This window comes from Carassius gibelio, chromosome B16 (genome assembly GCF_023724105.1).
Source record: "Carassius gibelio isolate Cgi1373 ecotype wild population from Czech Republic chromosome B16, carGib1.2-hapl.c, whole genome shotgun sequence".
Classification (NCBI taxonomy): Eukaryota; Metazoa; Chordata; class Actinopteri; order Cypriniformes; family Cyprinidae; genus Carassius; species Carassius gibelio.
Window position 1 is genome coordinate 12,733,855 of NC_068411.1, and position 20,852 is coordinate 12,754,706.

General features: G+C 38.2%; 2 protein-coding genes across 4 annotated transcripts in view; both read right to left on the reverse strand.

The window, feature by feature from the left end:
* Nucleotides 1-7,039, reverse strand: part of LOC127974948 (oxysterol-binding protein-related protein 3) — a 70,733-nt gene extending 63,694 nt beyond the window's left edge. For 2 of the 3 annotated variants that reach the window (XM_052578566.1, XM_052578565.1), the window contains exon 1: nt 6,642-7,039. The gene's annotated coding sequence lies outside the window, so the exon portion shown is untranslated. The remainder of the gene's footprint in view (nt 1-6,641) is intronic. The other variant, XM_052578567.1, reaches the window with a different exon arrangement.
* Nucleotides 7,040-17,814: 10,775 nt separating this feature from the next.
* Nucleotides 17,815-20,260, reverse strand: LOC127974312 (uncharacterized protein C7orf31 homolog). The gene is made up of 5 exons (XM_052577495.1): nt 20,175-20,260; nt 19,891-20,037; nt 18,355-18,426; nt 18,214-18,243; nt 17,815-17,974 (listed from the first exon to the last, which is right to left on the reverse strand). The coding sequence occupies exons 1-5, from the start codon at nt 20,258-20,260 to the stop codon at nt 17,815-17,817; spliced, it is 495 nt and encodes a 164-aa protein (XP_052433455.1).
* Between the last annotated feature and the right edge of the window lie 592 nt (nt 20,261-20,852).

The window sequence follows — 20,852 nt, forward strand, 5'->3', positions numbered from 1 at the left end:
GACCTAATAAAACTACTGCCTTGTAGAAATACAATGGCAACAGCAGACTGAACAACCTTGACTTCATACTTGTTCTCAAACTAAGACTTTAGACAAATTCTCTGAATATTACTGCATGTTAGTGGTCGGATCGAAACCAACATTTTGGATTCAGCATAACTCAAAGGTATTGTACTTCGGTAGTGATATTAAATTGATACTATAGGTAGGGCTGCACAATAATCACAATTACAATTATGGATGCCACAATTACGTAATCGTTCAAAGCACTAATTCATCGTTCAAAGTCCACTTTTCTTATTCTGCATGCTTAAAGGGGTCATATGATGCGATTTCAAATTTTCCTTTCTCTTTGGAGTGTTACAAGCTCTTGGTGCATAAAGAAGATCTGTAAAGTTGCAAAGAATAAAGTCTCAAATCCAAAAAGTTATTCTTTATAAAAGATAACAGTCAACCACACCTACCTAAAATGGCTCGTTCTAACTCACCCCCACATCTCTATGTCACTATGTGGGAAGATTTGCCCAGATGACTGATGAGATGAAACAGAACATTATTTTATTTACAGCATAGCATAAAACTTTGCCATATAGCAAAACTTTGTGTGTGTTTTTTATACATTACAATACAAATAATGGACCTTTTTTTGTTGTTTGTTTTGTTTGTTTTTGCATGACTTGAGTATCACTAGAGCAACAGGACATTTTTTCTCCTAAATTGAAATGAATCCAAATAAAAATTTTAAACATTTTAAAACTTACATTTTAAAACCAGTTTGGTTTGATTTTTAAAATAAACAATTGCTTTAAAACAGCTGAAACATGTAGCCTAATGAAGTCAGTATCTTCTAAAAGCAGGTTGTTAATCTTACTGTGAATCCGAAAAATAGCTATAGTGGAACCAAATTACAAATTTCACCTTTAAAACAACAATGGATTACTGTATCTGTTAAAAACCACGCTGATATTAATATCCACTGATTCTTCCATTAGAAATCCACAATCATACAAACATAAGAAAAATAGCACTTCTTTTAATGAAATTTATTGAGAAAATGCACGAGAGGTGAATCTGGACACCAAAGGTCCAACTAATTTATGCAATGTAGGACGGCTAATTATCACATTGTGATAACACATTTCCTCATGAGCAAAGCAGTGACAGTGAGCCAAACTTTAGCTATTTATTTTCTGTGTAGGCGTCTTTGTTTAGCAAGGCTTGTGTCTGATTATTTCACAAACACATAGAGTGCATGTAGTGAGAACACCAGTAAAAGGTTTCCATTTTGTTGCTGAAATGGAAAGATGCTAGAAAAAACAAAGGCAAAATGGGCTAACGTTTCACCTCCCTGAAATATTGTCTCTAATGTACGATAATTCACGATGGGCATGGAGTGAATTAGCCATTAATGAAGCCCAGATAAGAGCTTTATCCTACGTTCCCACACACCCTCTTCAAATAACAGGCCAACTCTGATGCTCTAAATTTGGTAAAAGCCACATACTATAACATATAGTAATCTGAGGCACTCGTGAAGACAGAATATTAAATTCCACTTATTGCACTTACGAACTCCAGTGCATCCAGGGAAGCTCCTAGAAGCAGAGAAAGGCAAGAGCAATCCTTTCAATCAGCGTCCATTTGAAAACACCCGATCGCAGCTCGAATTGAAAAAAGCTCCACTTTAGACTCCGGTTTTCTGCAGAAGAATAGCCTCGTATCTTCAACAGGATGAGTTTAATGAGGCCTTTCAGATCACACAGGAACCGTAACCCTTATCTCTCCACAAGAGGCCCCATTCCACAGGCTGCTGGGGTGCAGATGCATTTTGATCCATTTCTATTTAAGGCAAATCTTTTTTTTTTTAGACAGCAGATACTTTGACCCTTTAATAACAGGTATTTTAAAGAGGCAAGAACAGCAGGAGAACATTGGAGGAACACGTTGAAGCTCTTGGTAATCTTTAATATTTACAAGGCTCAAGAGCCAATTAGTGATGACCTCTGAGCTTGACAACTCATCCGTCTCTGCAAACTGGCTCAAGTCTTTAGATGTTCTGGCCTTTTATGCATTCTATTCACAAGATTTATTAGACCAGAAAACCTGTCCAGCATGAAACACTTGCCCTGTCTATGACTGCCAGGTTTTTTAATAGTTTCAAATGAGCTTCGAAAAACGTTTAGGTGCCCTTAGTCATGTTGTTTAAGGATAAACAGCACAACACTGAAACTCTTTTTTTTTTTTACTTCATAGAAATTTGCTATTTGCAGTGATGATTAATTTGAAAGTGTGAATGTGTGCAGAGTAACTGAGGTAAAGTAAATATTCAGCAGGTTAATGCAGGACCACAATGTTCCACCATGTCTCCTTGAGGCAACCCACTCCATGTAAAATTCAACTACTTCTATTAGGCTTCTGATATGGCTGGAGGTTCATATTCTCAAAAGTATACAATTGTTTATCTGTAAAGCTTCATAAGAAAATTATAGAATATGGTGGTGTGGTTACACAGCATAAATATTGCAGAACTCCTACAGGATTATAAAATATGTGGAAAATTGTAGTATTGCTACAGCTCAGGCATCAACCATGACTGCAGTATTTAAAATGTTTTGAACTAAAAAGACACTCTGAAAGCAATTATTAGTAATTTAATGTAGTGTAATATATTTATAATGTCAACTTAGGTCACATATAGTCCTGGTATTCTGTTCACAGATAAAGGTTATATCTGGATGAAAAGCATTAAAATCTGACTAAATCTCCTATTACAGCAGTGTTACATATCATGGCTAAGAAAGAACACAATTCTGCAATGCACAAAGGTAGCTATATGCAGTTATCTATATTCGTAAAAAAAAATGGCTTTTAAAAAATGCTGGGTAGCTGATGTTTTGTATGCGTTTGGCCAATCACTGTACACTAATGCACTGGTAGTTTCTAAAGATTTGTTTTAGACCCTTCTCTATAGTAGAAGCCAATTCAGTTCCCCCAAACAGAGTTCCTTAACACATTCCAAGTTCCTGCGGTGTGGACGTGTCAAAAATCAGGTACTTCCGCTAGGATCTAGGAAAAGGTTCATCCAATGCAAAAGCCCCAATGGGTTAACAACAACTTTTTGAGGACAAAATGTTTGAGAAATAACTTAAGAAATACAGTTCCATTGCTAAAGATGAAATGATTGCAAGAAGTGTATTTTAATGACTTTTAGAAGCATCATAAATAAAATAAAATTAAGTAAAATAAATGTAATAAAATACATACTGAAATGCTATTTTTCTGTTTTCTGTAAAGGAAAAAGAGTTGATTGTTGAAACTGCCCTTTTTCGTCAAAACAAAGACAGCAATTAAATGACACCAAAGGAAAGTTTAGTTGAGCTAATGACATCGGCTGTCTACAACGCAGACTGTATTGAACTGAAATGACAAGACTATATGTCATTGAGTCAAGCATTGAACACAAAGATATCCGATTTTGAATAAGCAACATACGAATACCAAAAAGCCAGACAAGTCTGAGACAGATTGGTGTCTTTCCATCTAGCTGTAACCTCACCCACCTGTTTAGGTTTAGAAATCACATCTTTAATGGATGAGGAAGGCAGAAGGAGGCAACACCAGCCACTGCGCTTGAGCAACCACAGCATCTAACCACAACACATTTCCTAAACACAGTTGAGATCGTAGAGAAGTTCCCATAAGTGAAGAATGAAAGAATCACAGAATCAGACCACTCCCACCCTCCTGATGTCTCTTATCAAACATAGCTTATTTCATCTCACACTGTGACTATGGCAACAGCGTGTGTGGTTTCGTAAAGCGGTCCTGAGCTCCAGTGGGAAAATAAAGGTGTGTTTTTTCTTGTTAAAGGACACAGCTATGTGTGGCTCCATGCTAAGCAAGATTACCTGCACAGCTGCAGTCGAAATAGGTGAAAGGTGAAACCAAAAAGCCAATAAACATCTATGTGGTTGTCCTTGTGAATTCTTTCTGAACACTTTGGCCCAGTCATGTTCCCACAGTTTAGCTTAGTTATATTTGTAGATTGTACATCTAGCGGCATTTTTCACACTCACAGCACCTAACCTGAAAGCTGGACTGCATAGTGGGAAAAGGAGAAGCTGTAGGAAGTACACAAGAGTTGAAGAAATAGAAAGTGCATTGTAATGGGACCATAATACAATATTAATGGAAAAGGAAATTCCAGCCTCTTATGCATCCTCTAGGTTTGTCCAGACTGGGACATACAAAGCACAGAAATAGAAGGCTGAATGGATGATATGGAACTTTCTTTTAGGTTATTTTTATGACAAAGGACAATGGACATTGAAGATCTTATCCCCTTGCAACTGAGGTTGAACTCTAAAGCTCCCAGCTATATGAGCAGACCTCCTGAATCTTAAATTTATAAATAAAACCTATGTTTTATATGAATTAATACCATATTTAATGTCATGGCATTGGCAAGTGGGGTTGAAGTAATGTCCAGACGACACTGATTTCTTTTTCAGCTGTTCTTGTTCACTTTAAGACCCGAGATCGGTATTTTGTCATAATTTTGATGTATATATGTTTCCATTCAAAATGGCAATACAAAAGAGGATTCATTTTGGTGTTTGTGTCTGTAACACGCCTCGCTTGGTGTGCTGCTGTGCACATAAAACCCTTTCACCTTTCTTTTGCTGGAATGGTTTAAAACCACTTGTGTGTGTAAACATGTATAAATTATAAACTTTCACTCTATTATGGTTAAATTTTGCAATTAATCCACAGATCACATGCATGCCAAAACATGGGGCTTGCTCCATACAGATCACAGATCAACTATAATACGTTCGACCACTATTAATGAACTATTATCAAAAAGATGTAAATAAAATCATATTAAAGTATAAAAACTTGGGTTGTTGATTGAATATAAATATTTTTAATTAAAGACCACAGTTATTGCCTAAAACTATGTAAAAAACAAAAATCGTATTAACTGATTTACATTATAGCATTATAACAATCTTATAAACACATTTAATTTTCTTTTTTGGGGGGGACGGGGGTTATGTCTGCTATTTTATTCAATTGATGTACATATAAAACTTATTTTATACTTTCAATTTTACCAAACATTTTTTTTAAATATAATGTATTAAATAACATATTAGGTTGGTGTTATAGGCTCCTGACATGGTGGCACTGATCATAAGGCAGGATTAACTGCTGTCATTCATAATTTGAGATGTTACCGAAGACATCTGCCGCCTGCCGATCCATATTCAGTCAGGCTGTCAGAAACAAGCCTTTTCACACATCGCTGCAAAATTCAACTTGACTTCAAGCTACGCACAGGGCAATTTGACATCATGTTTCAAAACACTTTCACAAGCTATCTACAAACACAATCCCTATGACTCAGTGTAAATTTCTGTCGTTTCCATCAATAAAATATTGGGATTTCATTATGCATTGAATTAAAATAATGAAATAACCGTTTTAGAAATCTCTGCAGAAATCCTTGTGCAGAATCAGATGTTGTGTTTGGTTTCTGTGTTTCTTGCAGTACTGTTTATAGAAAGTGACAGATAAAGAGAGAGGGAGAGAGAAAGAGAGAGTATCCACCTCATAGCTTCTACTCTCAATGGCTGTGAAGGGAGATAAGTCAGACCACCTCAAATTCATCTTGCTGTGAAAATATTCACAAATTGGCTGCTGAAGCAACCAGTTGTCTCTTTAAATCATGTGGTCGCAGGAATTAAAAAATCTCACTTCACTTGCACACAGTTCTGGTTGGGACTACATACATAGAAAAACACATTTCACAATCTGTTACCATGGTGACTGGGAAATGACAAAAGACTGTATTTCTAATGGATACACTGCTTCTTGTCACATTCAGACGGTGTTCAGAGTCAAACAGCAAGTAGTCCACACACTCAGACCTCTCACATACTTTCCCATTCATTTTTCTAATCAGACCATGATCACCTCCATCATCTCTATACTTCTAAGTAGCAAGCCATTTTACTGAGGCAGTTAGATCAGCTTCTAAGTTGTGCATTAGAGAGCTTGTCATTTAATACATGCTGAAGTGCAAGCACTAAATTTCCTGCTACATCTTTAATGAGCTAATTGCATCTAAAGAGATTAAGTCATCAATACAGAAAGACTCTGATACTGACAAATGCGTACTAACATCGAACATTTAAATGGCAGAACAACTTTGACATGTCTACAAAATAAAGACGCCTTGTGCATTTAAGTAAATACCTTAATATATCGCCATGAATTACGTAACAATTTTTTTATAAACGATAACCAACCCTCAAAATACATAGCCTATGCAACCATCACGCTATTCTCAAACTAATACACTATTAGAAGAATTTTATCTTATCAAAAGAACGAATGCTTTGTTATAACTACACGAATTCTCATGGGATCAAATAGTTTCCTAAACGCAGCAGATTATTATAGCGCTTTTTTTTACACTGTATCGAGTTGGTAATTACATTACTTGCAATCATGCATGAACATGTTTCCGGATTGCACGGCATTCAGGGCTAATACAATAAAGTGGGGAAAGCACAAGATAGAACAACGACAGTTCTCTACGACACCTCGCCAAATCGAGGAAGTTTTCGACTTACCTTTCAAACTGAAGTTACTGGTGGTACACCAAACTGACCGCCACTTCCGGAGGATAAGAAAACTGCCAAATTCACAACTACGAAATGAATCCGTGCGACATCTTGTCGACAACACCTCGTATCAAGGAAAAATAATAATAATAATAATAACAAACAAAAATATTTATGAGACCGTCTGCTCTTGTGAAGTTTACGTTGGGTATTCACGAAACAGATTTCGAAGCAATAAAAACAGATACAATTAGATATTGTAACGAACAGCTATTAATTCGACATGTAGATATAAAATAATTAAATGAAGTAATCAGTGCTGACGGAGTCGAAAACGTGTCCCGAAGATGCTCTGCCCTCGCGCTCACTGTGCAAATAAACGGGGCTGTTGGGCGCGTGGGTTCTGCGAGCGGTTCACAGACACAACTGAAAGTGGCCTTAGCCAATCAGCGGGGGAATTACCAATACGTCACTTGTAGAGGCGGGGCCGAACCCGTTCCTGAGAGCACCTTTTCCGTGACGTCGCCGCATTCTAGAGCTCATACCTTTATGAATTTCGCTAAATGTTTAAAGAGCCCAACATTGCTGATGTTTGGTTACTTAAAGAATACAATATTTTATTTTTAACAGAATACCAACATTTCTTAATTTATTAATACATCTTGTTTAACCGCTTTCACTGGTCAGCAGCTTGGCTTCTTGAATAGGCTATTCAGTGGTGCTGGATGTTGGTCAGTGAAGGTCAGTCCAAAGTCACTTTCAATCAAAACTACTTTTTACATAGGGCATTATTTTGGAGGATTTTGCTAGACATATGGAACCTTTCAACACATTTTTAGATATAGTCTAGACCTTAAATGGGCAAAAAACCCTCTTATCACAATGATTTCCTCACTGGTACCCTGGATGCTTAAAAGGATAGCTCACCCAAAAATAAGATTATGTCATTAATTACTTAGCCTCATGTCAACTGCAAAGACCTTCGTTCATCTTCAGAACACAAATTTAGGTCTTAGGGTCTTGCGGGTTTTGAATGACATGAGTAGCCTAATAAGTTAAATAATTTTCATTTTTGGGTGAACTTATCCTACAGTTCCGGTAGATACTGGGAAAAATGTTAATTTTGTAAAATATAATTAAAAGAAATTGTAATGTAAAATATAAGATTAAAATATTGATATGTAATAATATTAGGATCATTAAAATTCTAATATTGTATATTAATATTAAAATATTTATATAATAAATCTTATAATGATAAACATAAAATAGGCTATAATAATAGTAAATAAATGAACATTTACAATAAATCTTTCAGAAACTCAACAGAAAAGGTTATCCAAATATTTGCGTTCAGAACTGTCAAAACCTGTTATAAGATAAACATTTTCAGGTGTCTTATTAAAAGCATAGGTGAGAGAAAAAAACTAAATGAATCTGTTTTTGAATAAGAATCCTTGTAATAATGGCCTTTTTTAGTAATATTCATGAAGGTGCTGAAGGTTTGGGGTCGATGGAGGGGCACTTACTTATTCAATGCGCTTGTAGTGGGGCATCACAAAACATAAATGTTGGGAAACTCTGTGATAACACATTATTAACAGATAAAATGTATGATATTACATTTAAATTTATGATGTAACTGTAATGGTTTAGTAATCTCAATTGGACAGAAGTTGACGTGGCAGACAGGTTGTTTAGAACTGCATCCTTTATACATACCAACTTCTACTTATGTCATGACAACAGTAAAAAGTCACCAAGAAGAAGTGACTGAACATTCAAAGACTAAATGATCAGATAATTGACCTAAATGACTGTAGAGCATTCAAGGGTATTCATGAGTATCCAGGCCTTTAGTTTGATGTTGAAACTATTTAGCAGCCATTAATAAAAGCCAAATAATATATGAGTAGTGCACTGTGTATTTCATCAGTTTGGTGTTGCCAGCGATGGATGATAAAGTAAAAACAGCGGAGGAATGTTAAGGGTATTGTTAGTCAGAGTCGGACATGCTGTGTATTATGGGGGTGTGTTCACCAAGCCATGCATATTTTTAGCACATTCTTGGGGTATTACACACACCCTCATCATTGAGAGTGCTTATGTGTGTTAGAGGACAGAGTATTCATTCATGGGAAGTGGGTTTGTGCGTGACTGCAATAAAATGTGTGGGCTTCCACCAGATGCAAACAATAATCACACAGCAATTGTCTTACAGTTTGCATCCACCATCACCCAAAAACCACGCAGTTTGATGAAGCTCTTATAATGGAGAAATGCAGTTTGTGGAGTGTTCATCTAAGCAGCATTACACTATCTTTTTTTATTTTTATTAATTATTTAGCATATTAAATGACACTAATTTTTGTAAATGCTTGTAGTTATTAATTATCAATACAAATGCTCCTAATATGGCCTCTGCAAACTGCATCAAAAATCATATATTTAATTAATTACAACAGAAGACATACCAGCTTATCAGACAGGAGGGCAAAGAGTTAAAATAGGTTAAATCGCATTGCTCTACAGGGCTTTGATTCAGTTGACAGATGAAGTCTTCAAAAAATGCAATGCTTCCATCTAGTGGTCAGTTTCCTAAAAACAAAGCATTACACATTTCTTCAACGTCATCTTGGAAACGACTGACTGCTTCACCCTAGAAGTTCAAACAAATTATTAGATGAACTCTTTTTCCACCAAAATGTGGAACATGTCTTAATCCAGTTTTGTTAATTTTATTTTATTTTTTAGCTATAAACCTTAAACGACCCAATAATTTATATAAGAACGGGAGAATTAATTGGGGGGAATGAAGTTTAGCCAGATTGATATCATGCTACTCCTAAAACATAGGGGATTTGTGAAATGCGCCAAATTAATTAGGCTACAAGTCACACACTTGCAATCAAAATTATTCAACCCCTTGAACTACAAGATATTTTGTTGAAGAGAACAACATTTTTATGAAAAACAATTCAACCCAGCAGCATCAGAAAACTATTGTTTATTAATACACATTCAAGTGTTTTTGAGGACATAAAAATTACCTAAAAGAATCTAATTGGCTCTAAACATTCATTTACAAAATTTTTAACTCCAAAAAGTTACATTTGATAGAGAATATTTTATTCCTTTTAACCGCTTATAAACATTGCCTCAAAGTGCTTATAAGCTTCTGTCACCCGTGCTAAAATCTTTGCCAATTCGTTGTACGAAAAATGATCAACGCTTCAGATCACTGATAATCTTTGGATTTAATGTTGCCACTGCTTTCTTTAAATCCCACCAAATATTTTAATGAGATTTAGTATGACAATAAACTATGAACAGTATTTAGGAACACAACAGTCTGAAGACGTCAACTGCAATTATGACTTAATGACTACATGCAAAGAACAACTTTTATTTTTCAGCTTTTATGAAAAATTACGTAGTAACAAGTGATATGAAAAACATTCTAGACTGCCCTGAGAAGGTCACTTTAAAATTGCAGTCTCTATCTATAAACCTCCAACAATGGCTGAAATGCACGTCATTCTTCACCTTTCTATACGCAGAGGTGTCACAGACTCTAGAATGAAAGGATCTGTGTCCCCAAACGTTCAAGGACAACCAGTGGGACGTCACACATGGTGCTGTTAGACATGCTTTTCACTTGTTTGAAAGAGGTTCAGAAGAAGAAATGAAAAGAATACTGTTCTCAGTGTCGTGATTTCATGCAAGAAGTTTATACAACTTCCCAACAAAAAAATGAACTAGACTTGACAAACCTCACTTACAAGACAACCATAAAAGCACGGTACATGCACCCCAAAGCTCGCCACTTGTGTGAACAGCTCTCCACAAAACATAAGCCTATACTGTAGGCCTAAACATTTCTCACACAGTACGGTGGGCCACTTGCCTTCTCAGTACAAAATAAGACTAGCAATTTTTGAGATTTCTATTTTATCTTATGTTACAGTTCAGCATTTGTGTGAAAAACGTGTGAAACATATGTTAGACTAAGATGATGAAATTAAGATACTACAAATTTGCTGTCATAGGCAGCTGAAATACATTAAAAATGATATCTTATAATACCTGTAAATTGTTAAAAAAAACATTTGTGACAATTAAAGCTAATTAAAATACTAAATTGCTAAATTCCCACATGAAAAAATACTGTAGTAATTTATAGTAAATACTATAGTGTTTTGAACCATACAATAGTAAAGTACTTGAATTAATTTGTTGTGGTAATTCTATAGTTGCTGTGGTAATATAACAACTATAGTAATATAAACAAATTACTTACATCACAACTTCTCTATACAGCTGGGTTCGTCAGCCAAAGCTCCTTCCAGGACAGCCAGGAACCTTGGAGTTGTGATGAATGATCAGTTAAAGGGTTAGTTCATCAAAAAAAAGAAAATTATATCATTAATGACTCACCCTCATGTCGTTCCAAACCCGTAAGACCTCCATTCATCTTCAGAACACAGTTTAAGATATTTTAGATTTAGTCAGAGAGCTTTCTGTCACTTCATTGAAAATGTGTGTACGGTCTACTGTCCATGTCCAGAAAGGTAAGAAAAACATCTTCAAAGTAGTCCATGTGACATCAGAGGGTTAGTTAGAATTTGTTGAAGCATATAAAATAAATTTTTGTCCAAAAATTACAAAAACTACGTCTTTATTCAGCATTGTCTTCTCTTCCGGGTCTGTTGTGAACACGTTCACTGCAGTGTAGTGATATCCGGTTCGCGAACAAATCACACAATGTAACCGGATCTTCTTGAACCAGTTCACCAAATCGAACTGAATCATTTGAAACGGTTTGCGTCTCCAATAAGCATTAGTCCACAATTTACTTAAGCTGTTAACTTTTTTAATGTGGCTGACACTCTTAGGCTTCTTCTATGCTTCAGCCCTCTCCACCTCCCCAGCCACGGAGAAATGGACCGTGACAAGATTACGGCAGGCGCTAATCAGCTCCAGCATCAACATACAACTTCTGTGTACCAAGGCGGATCTCCTCGCCCTCTATACTTCTCTCCGACCAGGGGCGGCTTCAAAATCTACTCCTCTGTCCAAGGCTGCGGATAAAGTGAGCCAGGGCCACTATGTTCCTTGCTGAAGGGCCAAGCAAACCACCACTCCCTCGACTATGGGCATCCGGTCGTCAGGCTGCAGCAGAAGACCTTTGACCTTTGATAAAGCTGTCCCAAGCGTGAGCATTGCTCCACTAATTGCGCAGGCCCCAACGCCTCCCATTCCCCCTCTTTTTCCCACTCTGTCTTCCACTCCCACAGCCGTCCCAAGCGTGAGCATGCCTCCGCTAATGGTGCAGGCCCCAACACCTGCCATTCCCTCTTTCTTTTCCACTCTTTCTTCCAGTCCCGGAGCAGTCCCAAGCATGAGCAGGTTTCCACAAGCAGTTCCAGCGGCTACCTTTCCACCTCTCCTTGCTCACTCTTCCTTCTCACTTTCTTCTGCCATGCCTCTACCCATCCCTCTGAACCCTCTTGCCTTGGAACAACCCCCTGTAGCCAGCAACATCCTAATTCCAACCGTGTCAGATGTGAATGTAGATATTTTTTCCCTTTTGTCACCAATTTCATCTCTGTTTGCGACTGCTGTAAATCTTCTGTCATGCTAAAAACACAGCTCACAACCCATCTCATATCTTATCATTTGCCGAATTCATGATAGCTTTCTCCCATTACACAGAAGTCATTTGCACTGTTTTCCCTCACAGGAGACATTTGCGTTATCATACAGAGGCTCTAATTTTTGTACGTACCACAAATTATTTGCAGCTAAATGCGCCATCTTAGTGGCCCAATGGAACCAGTGTCCTTACTGGGGGGCTTTGGACACTGAACTTCATAATAGAGTGTTTTTAGGCTGCCATAACAGCTCATGTGTGGTCTGCCGATCTATTGCCTACTCGACCATTACATGCCCTTTCACCAACACATCTATTACCCCCTGCTATCTATTAGCCATCTCAGTCCAAATCCACTGGATTGATTATTTATAGGTGTTTGTCCTGTGCTGGTTGGATAAAAAATTGAAAAATGCCTAATAATCAATCCCTCATCCCACATAATTCCCCATTCCCAAGCGTTAACAGCCTCATTCCACTCAAAGAATTGACTCTCCACTAACATGACATTGACCAAGCCATTAACCTGATCAAATACACAGGTCATGGCACTTGACTTGCTAAATTCAACATCACCTCTGCCTTTAAAGTGATGCCCATTCACCCAGATTTTTGGTATTTATTCGGCATCCACTTGCATAATAAATTGTACTTTTCCGTCCGCCTCACTTTCGGCTGCAGAAGCAGCCCTAAAATTTTCAACAAGTTGTCAGAGGCAATCTGCTGGATCCTCTCCAACAATTATGCAATACCTTACCTGATCCATCTTTTTTAGACTATTTATTAATCCTTTCGCCTCCTGACTCCATCCTAGCCACCCATCCCAGTTTTTGCATATATCCTTTAGTCATTGCAGCCCTTTTGTGGTGTAAGGAGTGGTCCTCCACCAGCATCACTATCCACTGCGACAACTAGGCTACCATAGACTGCATCAAAAGAGGCCGTTCCCACTCACCCACCCTAATGCCTTTGTTAAGATGCATGATTTGGATCTCGGATTGCGACCAATTCATTGTAACTGCAAAACACATTCCTGGGTCCAAAAATCAAATAGCTGACTATCTCTCTCGCTTTTCCTTCCAGAAATGCAGAATGTTGGCACCAGAGGCAGATCCGCTCCAGACCCCAGTACCTCCATATTCAGAACTGATATTCCCATAAACCATCCACTGAGACCTCTCCTCAAAGCTTACCTTAACTCTGTTCTTCCAGGCAACCCTTAACCTTAAAAATATTGACCCTCTGTAGAGGTTACCATTCCATTCACACTGCCCTCACACTTGACGCCATGTTTATCCTGGCTTTCTTCCGATTTCTCAGATGCTTTGAGCTTGCTATCACATCTAGCTTCAACCCAGACATCCAACTCACTATCTCCGGTCTAGTGGTGCTGGATGACGAAACCATCTCTTACTTTCTAAAGCAAGGTAAAACAGACCAGACCAAGAAAGGCCTTTTCATTTTCATTTTCAACCTCCAGTCACCCATAGTACCATACCAAGCCCTCCTAGCCTTCATCCAGCTAAGGAAATCACAGTCCAATCTCCAACTGCCCCAACTGACTCCAACTGCCCCAACATTCGTTTCTGGTTTCATACGTCAGTTCTGCTCCTATCTGGTACCCCAGCTGATAACATTTCCAGCCATTCATTTCGAATTGGCATGGAAACCACAGCAGCCCAAGAAGGCCTCTTCCAGCAGCAGATACAAGCACTTGGTTGTCAGAAACTTTAAAGAGCTACATGATCGGACAGATCCCATATTAAGAAACCGCTCCCCTACGTGCTCTTCAGCGTTCGAGAAATCCCTCAGGCCTGTGGGCACCACCACGTCCTGGTGCTGGTGCCCACAGCCGCCTGCAAGTTACATACAGTCACAGAAAAGCTTGGCCCCGTTACGTACTGTGTACGGCAGACCGGTAGAAGGAGGGAGGATCAGATCTACCACATCAACCTGCTGAAGCGCTGGGTCGGGACCGAGCTCCAGCTCTCCGCCTACACCAGCTCGACTCCCGTGGTTTTGGATATGGATCCCCAACTCTGCACATCACTGGGGACCATCGTCCGGCAATAGCCCTACCGTGTCCCGGAGGCTCGGCAACATGCCATTGAGGACGAGGTACAGGAGATGCTGAGGTTAGGGGTAATTGAACCATTGCACAGCCCATGGTCCAGCCCCATCATCATGGTTCCAAAGGCTGTAATGATTTCCGTCATCTGGCCCTCCCTGAAAACAAATACTTGGGATACCAGGTGGGCCGCGGCCTTATCAAACCTCAAGAGAAGAAGGTGGCAGCTATCCTCTCTGCGCCCGGCCCACCTCCAAGGCACAGGTATGGGCCTTTTTGGGGTTGGCAGGGTATTACCGCTGCTGTATTCCTAACTTCTCCTCCTTAGCTTCTCCCCTGACAGACCTGACCAGAAAGGGGCAGCCGGAGAAGGTCCCGTGGACCTCCGAGACGGAAGCAGCGTTCCTCAGGATCAAAGCGGCCCTCACAACAGAACCGGTCCTCCGTGCCCCCGACTTCAACGGCCCCTTCCTGCTGCAGACTGATGCATCCGACACCGGGTTGGGAGCCGTCCTATCGCAGGGCCACGACGCCCCGCATGTGGTCAGCTTTCTTAGGTCTGTTAGGTTCCACTCCCCGCCCTCCCCCGGTCTCCCTACTTCTCCAGAGGAACAGGACGATGCTTGGGGGGGGGGGGGTACACGTGTCCCGAGCTCTCATCAGCATCGCCCTGGAAAAGGAGCAGGCACACCTGCACCTGCTCATCACAGGCTGAGCGGCCACACCTACAACCCATCAGCCGCTGCTCTTATAAACCCTGCGGGATTACTTAAAACATGTCAACTAATTTACGCCGACATCACCTTAGTGTGTCAGTATCTGGGAAAAGACGAAAAAAAGGAGAAACATACATGCAACAAACTATCCCCGCAGCATTTAGACAGACATTTCCAACGGATTCAAACAGGGAAAAAGACATCACCGCGGCGATTGATAGGCTTCATTTACGTTACATTTACATTATAGCCGCGAATATGAGACCTTACTATTAACCATTCATTCTATCATCACCATTATAGCTTACAGGGAATCCAAAGTGCACCCAAACACCAGACCTGTTGGTTATTGGAGGATCTTCTATTTCTGGTCTGTTAAATGCATTAGACATTTTGCAATGAGCCTTCAGCGCGTGCTGAGTGAGCGAGCGCCTTAGGGGCCGTTCACATATCGCGCCTAAAAACGCGTCTGCTACTAAATTTATTTAAAAATTGCAATCCATATACAACTATAATCAGCTGTTCCTTCATCTTGGCTGAGCTTTCAACGTTGTTACGGGAAAGGATGAAGCTGATTGGTTAGTTCTTGTCACATGACCCGCGGTGCGCTTGCGGCATTCTGAAAAGTTGAGATGTTTTTACATTTTGCTGTATCTAAAACGTACCGAACCGCACCGAACCGAACCGTGACATCAGTGTATCGTATCGAACCGAACCGTGAATTTTGTGAACCGTTACACCCCAAATATATATATATATATATATATATATATATATATATATATATATATATATATATATATATATATATATATATATATATATATATATATATATATAAAACCACACACACATTTGCCAACACTGAAGCAAATTCAGCTGCTTTTAGATCTTGTTGGTCTGATCTTGTCAAGACAAATTCAGCAGCTGGCAGCTCTCCTCTTTCTATATTTTTCTCTGCAATAATAGCAGTTTATTATATGTTTCTCTAGTTGCATTTTTATTGAGTCATCCAATAACAGAAATTAGTGATTTACACCAATGTGATGCTGCTGCTGGACAATCAACCCATGAGTAAATTAAGAAATATGTTATGGTATTATTCAACCTATTCAAAGGTCAATGAAGATATACTGCCAGGTGCCAGCTACGTTTGGGCACGAGGTTGTGGGTTTGCACACTCAATTCAAAATTATATAAATATCAACAGGATTGGATTTAGTATGCAATAGTATGCAAAGTATGCAATTTGGATTATTTTTTAAAGAACCTATGAGTCCTGATAAATGCAATTTCAAATATTTCTGAAGTATGTCTTTTTGGAAATGCATTTTTTGCATTTTTCTGTTGGAGTTTTGTAGGCACAAGGTGATATTTTTATTTTGTTACTTTTTCTCTGTTCTGTCAAAAGCTGTTAAATTATTAAGCAGTGTCTCTGTAGTTTCTTATCCTTGTATTGTATGTGGTGACCACTTTATTAAATACAATTTATTTAAAATCAACACTTTCTCACATAACGCAAAGCAGCCTATGCATAGAATGAATAATCGATTCTCGAGCCATTGATATCAAACAATTCAGCACCACTTCCATGGACAGCACCTGGTAATGTCACGTGTAAGACATATCTTAAGAAACCTCCTAGGTATAGTTCGGGGAACACACCTACAAATGTTACACCTTTAGTTAAGGCGCACTAAGAGACAGACTTATCAGGAAATGCAGCCAAGGATGGTAGCCGCCAAGGAATAAGGTTGGCTATCCGTATTCATGCCAAGTGTTATAATTATTACATATACCCTGCTGAAAAAAAATAACAGCACATGCTGGTTAGGTATGTTTTTAAGCATAGCTGCTGGTTTGAGTGGGTTTAAGCTGATCCAGCTGGTCATGAGCTGCTTTAAGTTGGTCATGTGCTACTAGGATGTAGGTGGTAACAAATAAATATAAGGCTATTTCCCCATTGTGCAATAAAAATATGTGAAATAGCCTTATAAGCATCTGGTAAATGACTAAATGTAAATGTAGAATGTAAATATGCTGTTTTTTTTCAACAGGGTAGATAAACATTAAGTAGATAGATGAATACAACAGTACACTTTTTTATAGTGTATGAAGAAGAAAACTAAATACATGGTTCACAGAGTATATAAATAAGACATCTTTCAACCGTTATAAAGTGACAAGAAAGACATGCCTGATAGATTTGCCCAGGGAAGGTCACTCCTAATTTTCTAAAAACATTCACACTCCCTCTATACACTTTCAACAATGGCTAAAAAACAGATTGCAGTCATTCTTCAGTTTTCTGTATGCAGAGGTGGCACAGACGCTAGGAGAATGAAAGAATGTGTGTTCGCAAACGCTCAAGGACACATCGCTGCTGAGAGACATGCTTTTCATTTTTTTTGAAAGAGGTTCAGAAGCAGAAGTAAAAAGAAAGCCATTCTCAGTGAAGCTAAGGTCATTCAGACACCTTTTAAATAGAAAATGAAAGGAAATACTCAGAAATCTGTGAACTATCTGCACCAACAGTGATACAGATAAATGTTTTTATTCATAACGATACTGACGTTTATATTTAGGTGACAAAGGCGCACCTATATATTTTATATTTTAGAGGGGGCACCATTGGCAGATCTTTGCTCAACCTTTGAAAAAGATGTATGTGTTTTGTTTGTGAAATGAGTTGCCTGGATACCAAAATGCACAAAAAGCATTTTTGTTATTTAGCATTTATTTTGTTTATATTTTTGTTCTTTGATGATGCCTCCACACGAGAACAGGAGCAGAAGCACTGGAGGGCTGTACTGGGGATCGGTATGATGGAAATATAGCGGGATACCGGGAGATGTGGGAGCTGTAGGGATGTTCTCTTGGAATATCGACTTTAATCATCTTCTTACTGTAAGAACACACACAGATAGAGTTACAGATTGTAAGTCTCATGATTTTTATAGTGAAAAGCTTGTGCTTGCTCTCTGTCCTTGACCCAACCCTGTCTGACTTAAAAAATAAGTTATTCAACAGTATGAAAGGCAGAGGACAAGAAGAGAAGAGATATATTTATCCACAAAAAAGAATACACGTAGCATGCAAGGTGTCGCCAACAAAAGAGATGGACATATTTTTTTTAAATGTTACCTCATGTCGATGTCTGTTGGTTTGGGGACCCTTGAAACAAAATAATAATAATTATAATAATTAAATAGTAGCTTAAGAAATATATACTAACCTAATGTTTAATTAGTGTGTGAGATTAACCATGTAAAATGTTTAACTTACAGCTGGTCATTCAGTCGGATATTACTTCTCTTGGTTTGGGTGAGGTCATAATATTGCTGAACGATTACAGACCTAAAGGTAAGCACATTCAAATCTTATTCTTATTTTTTTTAAGCCATTTAGCAGACATGATCAATGTTTGTTTGATTGTTTGTTTGTTTCACAGCTGACTGTTTAATAAAACAAATTAAATGTTAATAATGGACAGTGGAGCTCGAAAGTTTGGGCACCCCTTGCAGAATCTGTGAAAATATGAGTAATTTTCAAAAAATAAGAGAGATCATACTAAATGCATGTTATATTTTATTTAGTACTGTCCTGAGTAAGATATTGTGCATAAAAGATATTAAAATTTAGTCCACAAGACAAAAAAAATGCTGAAATAATTAAAATAACCCCCTCAAAAGTTTGGGAACCCTTGGTTCTTAATACTGTGTTCTGTTACCTGATGATCCTCGACTGTCTTTCTGTTTTGTGATGGTTGTGCATGAGTCCCTTGTTTGTTCTGAACAGTTAAACTGAGCAGCGTTCTTCAGAAAAATCTTTAAGGTCCTGCAGATTCTTCAGTTTTCCAACATCTTTACATATTTGAACCCTTTCAAGCAGTGACTTTATGATTTTGAGATGCATCTTTTCACACTAAGGACAATTGAGGGACTCAAACACAACTATTCAAAAAGTTGTTGAAATATAATTTTTTTCCATTTAGTTCTGCCCTTCGTAAGCAACAGAAGATACTTGTATGTTTCCCGGTACACAAATTAAGTACAATTTACCTTGATCTTCAAATTCCAAAAGTTTTCACCCCCCAGCTCTTAATGCATCTTGTTTCCTTCTGGAGCATCAGTGAATGTTTGAATCTTTTTAAATAGTTTTGTTTGAGTCCCTCAAATGTCCTCAAAATCATATAATCACTGCTGGAAAGGGTTCAAATATGTAAAGATGTTGGAAAACTGAAGAATCTGCGGGACCTTAAAGATTTTTCTGAAGAACGCTGCTCAGTTTAACTGTTCAGAACAAACAAGGGACTCATGCACAACCATCACAAAACAGAAAGACAGTCGAGGATCATCAGGTAACAGCACACAGTATTAAGAACCAAGGGTTCCCAAACTTTTGAGTGGGGTTATTTTAATAATTTCAGCATTTTTTTTGTCTTGTGGAATAAATGTTAAAATGTTTTATGTACAATATCTTACTCAGGACAGTACTAAATAAAAAATAACATGCATTTAGTAGGATCTCTCTTATTTTTTGAAAATTACTCATATTTTCTCAGATTCTGCAAGGGGTGCCCAAACTTTCGATCCCCACTGTAAATATATATATATATATATGAATAAATCTAAATAAAACATTAAATGTATTCAAATTAATTCATATTTTAAATATTTATAATTTTAATTAAAAAAAGAAAGAATATAATTATGATGTAAAATACTGCTTCTGGAAATATAACATATATATACACATACACAAACATGTATGTGTATTATTTAATACATGTCAGATGTCTTAAAAATTTTCTGTGCTTACTCAGGCAACACTGATCCTCCAAAGCCAAAGTGTCGATGTCCCTTAATGACTGAAGGGATATAATCATTCTGGGAACTTAAAGTCTTTTTTCCATAAGCCTGCTGGCTTAGCTCTTCATGGTTGCTCTTTGGGTACACCCTGTTGTCCCTTGTGTAAAATTGAAAATCAATAAGAGTTTAGGTCACATCACATCATTTCTTTATGCTTCATGCACTTAAACATGACAACAAAAGGAAAGAAATATAGGACTAAATTTTAAATGCAGTCTACTATAATATTCTCACCTTGGAATATAGAGTCCAGTGATGCTTAACGGTTGCCTCAAGATTGGAGGGAGTCGGAGTGGAGAAGAGCAGTTTTCTTCTTTCATGCTTTCCAGTGCTGTAGTTGAAGCTGAAGGGTTTGAGCCCAGTTCTGCTGGATCAAAGGAGTGCAAATGCTGGGCAGGTGGGCACCACCATGCAAATCGCGTCTGCTACCATAGGCTTGGATCCCTACAGTGTTCATAGTATTGATTCTACAAACAGCCACATGAAACCAGAGAGTGAAACCTTATCCAAGCCGAACACCATCACTATGGAAGCTCAGCTGCGGCCTTTGTTGTGTTTAAGGGATTTGGTGATGCGAGATGCTCATTAGACCTGCCTCGCTGACAGAGCGCACTTAATCCTACTGTTTAGCCCTTAATCTTACTTATAAATTCCAAATATAATGCAAAATCGTCTTTGAACAAATTAGGCGTCAGTCCCCGTTGGTAAGTTTTAACTGTTACATTCAAAGCTAATCATGTAAATTCAAAAGTAAATGTATTCCTAATGAATAATGCAAGAAATCAATAGCCCCCAGAGAGCAATCAAAGCTCTGAATGTAAAGTCTGCTGTGACTGGGCCTCTGAGTGCAGAATATTCAGTGCTTGAATTCAGGAGATAGGCTGAAACCAGAGCAGGCTATCAGAGAAACAC